Genomic DNA, 6,179 nt, shown 5'->3' with positions numbered 1-6,179 from the left:
CCAAACTCTTTATAGGACCAACATCTTCTTACCTGGCATGGCATAAGAGATCAGTGTTGGCTGAATGAATATCTAAAAGGATTCAGAGAAAGAACAGGGAGATCCCAAAGAGAAGAGGAAAAGGAGACCAGGAGAAAGAGGCGGGATGGGGGAGAAACAAAGGGAGGGAAAAGAAGATCAAAATGGCAGGTAGAATAAAGATGTAAAAAAAAAAAAATCTAGAAACAATAAATGCTGGAGAGGGTGTGGAGAAAAGGGAAAACTCTTGCACTGCTGGTGGGAATGTGAATTGGTACAGCCACTATGGAGAACAGTATGGAGGTTCCTTAAAAAACTACAAATAGAACTAACATATGACCCAGCAATACCACTACTGGGCATATACTCTGAGAAAACCATAATTCAAAAAGAGTCATGTACCAAAATGTTTGTTGCAGCTCTATTTACAATAGCCAGGAGATGGAAACAACCTAAGTGTCCATCATTGGATGAATGGACAAAGAAAATGTGGCACATATATACAATGGAATATTACTCAGCCATAAAAAGAAATGAAATTGAGCTATTTGTAATGAGGTGGATGGGCCTAGAGTCTGTCATACAGAGTGAAGTAAGTCAGAAAGACAAAGACAAATACTGTATGCTAACACATATATATGGAATTTAAGAAAAAAACTGTCATGAAGAACCTAGGGGTAAGACAGGAATAAAGACACAGACCTCCTAGAGAATGGACTTGAGGATATGGGGAGCGGGAAAGGTAAGCTGTGACAAAGTGAGAGAGTGGCATGGACATATATACACTACCAAATGTAAAATAGATAGCTAGTGGGAAGCAGCCGCATAGCACAGGGAGATCAGCTTGGTGCTTTGTGACCACCTAGAGGGGTGGGATAGGGAGTGTGGGAGGGAGGGAGATGCAAGAGGGAAGGGATATGGGAACATAGGTATATGTGTAACTGATTCACTTTGTTATAAAGCAGAAACTAACACACCATTGTAAAGCAATTATACTCCAATAAAGATGTAAAAAAAAAAATGGCAGGTAGTAAAAAAATGAGAGGAAAAAGAAAAGGGTTGAGAAGGGTCAAGAAAATGAGTGCTGTCTTTGCCCCAGGACATGTTTTATCTCAGTCTGCACCACCATGGCACCGTACCTGCAGACCCCTACAGCCAGGGGTTCGGGAAAAGAAACCTGATCCACATGGTTCTCCAGACGCAGTCACAGTTAGAATCACTTTAATTTACATCTGTAGCAGAGAAGTGCTACATGGAAAGCCCAGGAGGCTTATGTGATTGCCATAGAGGTTCATCGTGGGTAGCAGGGAAGGACGTGGGTAAAGGATGCATTAAACTATTGTAATCCACACCTAAAGGCCTCCGGACCAGGGCACAGACTGATAACCAGGATCATAGGAGAGACTAGAGCAGTTCTTCACTGATCTCTTTCCAGGGCAAGAGATAGACTCTAAGAGACAGAGAACCTACAGAGATTGGACATCATCACCCTATTCTACCACCTCTAATCCCAGGGAAAAAATGCAGGTTGGGTGAACCCCTAGGGCAAAGAAGATTTATATTTTCAAATAGGATAAAGAATAGGCCAGCCTCTCTTCCCAGAACCTTTTTTGCAGAATACCTAAGGACGAAAACAGCATGAAAAAGAGGAAGTGGAAAGGAAGACAAAGATGAGAAGGTGCAGAAGAGAACTTACTTCATGGTCCAGATGCTACCTGGACTTTCATGTCACTACAGGATATAAAAATGTACTTTTCAAGAATGAAAGTTATGTAAGTACAGTGAGGAGTGACTTGGCCTGGTTTGGATAACTTGCAGATTGTCAAATCAAAAGGACGGGAGCTTTTGTGACACTTGCCTCCCTTGAGGTCACAGGCAACAACAGGACTCTTACAGACAGCTTTGACTGCCTCTAGTTCCTCATGGATGAATATGTACCGGGGTATGCATGTGTGGTTGTGCGGCTTCATCTTCTGTGCCATCAGGGCATTGCATTCCCTGTCCATCAGGTCAGACCTCAGATAGTCTTTGTTGCTCTGAAAGAGAGCCTCAGCTCTGAGCATCTTGTTTCCTCCAACTTCATCTTCACTGACGATGGTCTCTTCCAGTTGCACCACTTCTTTGTTGCTAAGGGTTTCTATGCTTCGAAGGGTGCCCGCTCCCTCCCTAGTGGCTTCAGCCTTGTCATGTGAGTCACTGGACTGAAACTCATTCAGTAGCTGATCACTTTCCTCCAGGACTGCTGCGGCCATCTGAAGTCCCAACCCCAGGCCTACCCCCAGGCCCAGCAGGAGCAGCAACATTATGAAAAAGATCTGCACCAGGGTCAGCTTCATTTTGCCTGGAGGGGAGGAGGGAAACAGAGGACTGACTTTGAAATGAAACTTGGCTCCAGTAGAGATTGTAGATTCCCCTAAACCCCGACAACATAGTCTTTGGGGTCTCCTCTCCCTTCTCCACATTACCCCATTCCCCACCCAAGACAGAGATCCTTTCTCACTCTTTTCCCATTTCTCCTGTCCCTCCCACCACATTCCCTGTTGCTGTGGCATAATGTGTGGATTCTACAGAACTGGAAGATGACCCGGGAAGCAGTTCTGCAACTGGTTCACATATGGGGTATCAGTGGGGAAAGTTGACATCAATTGATTCTTAAACAGAAATTCGTTCTAAATCACCAAAAAGAATGGGTAAGAGGACAAACAAGTACAGTGTCACACTTCCCTTGAGAGAAATTCTTATAGAAAGTCTTATTCTCAGTAAAGGATTAGAATTACCATAGGAGATCATCTCCCTATTTTTTCCCCAAATTAATTTTTGCTCATTCAATTATCTATTATTCTCCCTGTTACCCACCCTCCCCAAAAAAGATCAAAAGGAATAAGAAAAGTACTATAGTCCATTCTCACTCTTAAGCTGAGGCTGGCGGGGGGAGGGAGACGTGGGAGGATGCCCAATTTCACCTTGCTAAAACTACATCTTGTCATGCCAGATCCCTTCTACTACTATAGATCTCTTAGCACTCGGGTAATTCCTGCTGATTAGTTTTTGTACTCTTAGGGAGGACATGGAACAAGAATGAAACCAAAGAAAACCAAACAACTGACCTGCGAGGGTTCCCCTACTAATAGAGATCCTAAGGAAACTGAGGGAAAGAGCATGCATCTTTTTCCTGCAATGCCAGCCTCGTGCCCCTATCAAAGAGAGACCTTCCCTACCAGAAAAGAATATTGCTATAAAGAACATTTTTGAGACAATTGATAATATGAGAATATTGTCGATGGAGTAGATAGGAATGTTATGTCAGTGTTTGATATAGGGAATCTGAAATTTGTGCTATAATTGTTTAAGAGAATATCTTTGTTCTTAGAAAAAGAACCCTGAAATATTAAGGTGCAAAGGGGCATGATTAGACGACTTACTCTCCAAGGTTCAAAATAAAGATCATATGGGGAATTCCCTGGCGGTCCAGTGGTTAGGACTCCACGCTCTCACTGCCAAGGGCCTGGGTTCAATCCCTGGTGGGGAGAACTAAAATCCCACAAGCTGGGCAGCACAGCCAAAAAAAAAAAAAAATATATATATATATATAGATAGATAGATAGATAGATATAGATCATATGTATGCATGTACATGTGTATTTACAGAGAAAGAAAAATTTTTTTAATAAGGGAAAGAAAATTTTTAAATATTGTGACTGATAAAGGATATTTAGGAGTTCTTTGTATTAATGTGGTAACTTTTCTTTAAAGTTGAAAATATTTCAGAAAAAAAAAATTTTTTTTTGGCCGCTCTGTACAGCTTGCGGGATCTTAGTTCCCCCACCAGGGATTGAACCCGGGCCCTCTGCAGTGAAAGCACAGAGTCTTATCCACTGGACTACCAGGGGATTCCCTCAAATTTTTTTAATTTTTAAAAAAGAGAATTTCCCATGTCGTTTCCTGGAGCACCAAACACCATTGTGACTTACCTACATACCTAAATAACTTCAAAGATGCCTGTGTCCTGTTTTCCAGGTTCTTCCCTCCCAGGTTTTCCTTCTCTCTGAGAAGTGCCCTGGATGCTGGTCTGCAGAAAAATGGTTATCCCCTTGTGCTCTATGTGCTCTTAAACCCAGACTTACTTCCCAAGCCCATTCCCACTCCCACTCTCCCTCCCCAGCTCTGAATAAACACACTCAGCCAATTGTCTTTTCTGCTCCCATGAGCACTTTGAAGTAAGGCTACTTGGACATTGAAACAGATCCAGACATCCAAGACAGGAAATGTTTCCAGTCTGGGAAACTGCAGACAGGTTTTTTTCCCAGTCAATTGTTTCACTCCTGAGTTACACCCACTATCCTGTGGTTTATAGCAGCCTGACCTTGCCCATAAATTTCAAGTTCATTTCCTTATATTCTCCATATGTGCTTCCTTTAAACTTTCCCCGTCACTTCTGAAATGTCAAGCTCTTTGGCCTGTATTTGTGTCATCCCTCCAACATGGTTATTTTGCTTTTCGCATTTTAGAACTGTGTCATGGCTTCATCAGAAGATTTGGCGTACTTGAGTCAATGATGAATTTTTACATATCTTTACCTATCTTTACCCAGCCCTCCATTCTCCACTCCCTCTTTCCAACCCTCATCCAATAACTGCATATCAGGTTTTGGAAACCTGATAATTTAGTCCTAAATAAGAGAATATCGGGGACTTCCCTGGTGGTGCAGTGGTTAAGAATCCACTTGCCAATGAAGGGGACACGGGTTCAATCCCCGGTCTGGGAGGATCCCACGTGCCGCGGAGCAACTAAGCCAGTGCACCACACTACTGAGCCTGTGCTCTAGAGCCCGCGAGCCACAACTACTGAAGCCTGAGCGCCTAGAGCCCATGCTCTGCAACAAGAGAAGCCACCGCAATGATAAGCCAGAGCACGGCAACAAAGAGTAGCCCCCGCTCGTCACAAATAAAGAAAGCCCGCGCACAGCAATGAAGACCCAACACAGCCAAAAATCAATAAATAAAATAAATAATTTTTTTTTAAAAAAAGAGAGAGAATATCCCAAACAGTGCTCAGTCCCTATAGCCCAGGTGAGTAAAATCAGGAGGTTATAATGCCGCTTCTACTCATTTCTTTAGCTGAAAGTGACATCATGAGATAATATTTTTAAAGCACCCTGGAGATTATTAAAGCAGTATGAAAACCCTCTCTAGACCTAAACAGGGACCTTTAGGAGGATGATTTGCTTTGTCATTCAGGCAGAAGTTTTCAAACGGTGGTCTGCGAACAGCTTCTGTGATCTGCAAAGTCAATCAGGCTGAATTCTACAGTGCTGATGTGGATGACTTACAATAATAATAATAACAACAACTAACCGTTATTGAGCACTTATTTCATGCTGGGCTTTTATTGCATTTCACCCTCACAATTTGCTCCTGCTATCCCTCTTTGGTGTCCATTCTGCACATTCATTCTGACAAGGTCTGTACGCAACAAGAAGACAGAGTAAAGGGGCCTCTGCTGAACCCAGTAGCTGTCTGGAGTCAGCAGGGATAATATATCCAACTATACACACCAACTGCTTCTTTATAACTGGTTACTATTAGGGATTGTTTGAAATTAACCCTTGATTAAAAATGAAGAAAGGGCCTACGTCTGTGGTCTAAGTATAACCTTTAAACTGGACAGGTTTTTATTCTTGTGTTTTTCATTTTCTAGGCTACAGTTTTCTCATCTTCTGGATTTGAATAATACTACCTCTTACTTCATAGGGATGTTGTGAATATTATATAACGCACTGCATGCGAAAGGATAAATGTATTAGCTACTGTTGTTATTGCTATTAATATTATGTAACAATTACCAACACATGCTCATTACCTGATCAATGCCGTTTTCCTGTTTAGAAATAGCATACTAAATGCTATCACTTATATGTGGAATCTCCAAATACAACAAACCAGTGAATATAACAAAAAGAAACAGACTCACAGATGTAGAGAACAAACTAGTGGTTACCAGAGGGGAGAGGGAATGGGGGAGGGGCAGGATTAAGAGATATAAACTATTATATATAAAATAAGCTACAAGGGTATATTGTAAATACAACACAGGGAATATGGCCAATGTTTTACGATAACTATAAATGGGTGTAACCTTTCAAAATTGTGAATTACTATATT

At 41.9% G+C, this 6,179-nt stretch overlaps 1 protein-coding gene across 1 annotated transcript; it reads right to left on the bottom strand.

Annotated features, from left to right (window-relative positions):
* Positions 1-1,715: 1,715 nt before the first annotated feature.
* RNASE10 (ribonuclease A family member 10 (inactive)) lies at positions 1,716-2,570 on the bottom strand. The gene has a single exon (XM_030844249.2). The coding sequence runs from the start codon at positions 2,568-2,570 to the stop codon at positions 1,716-1,718; it is 855 nt and encodes a 284-aa protein (XP_030700109.2).
* Between the last annotated feature and the right edge of the window lie 3,609 nt (positions 2,571-6,179).

This window comes from Globicephala melas, chromosome 2 (assembly GCF_963455315.2).
Source record: "Globicephala melas chromosome 2, mGloMel1.2, whole genome shotgun sequence".
NCBI classification, from domain to species: domain Eukaryota; kingdom Metazoa; phylum Chordata; class Mammalia; order Artiodactyla; family Delphinidae; genus Globicephala; species Globicephala melas.
The sequence above is the reverse complement of the archived record's forward strand: the minus strand, read 5'-3'. Positions and strand labels throughout refer to the sequence as shown.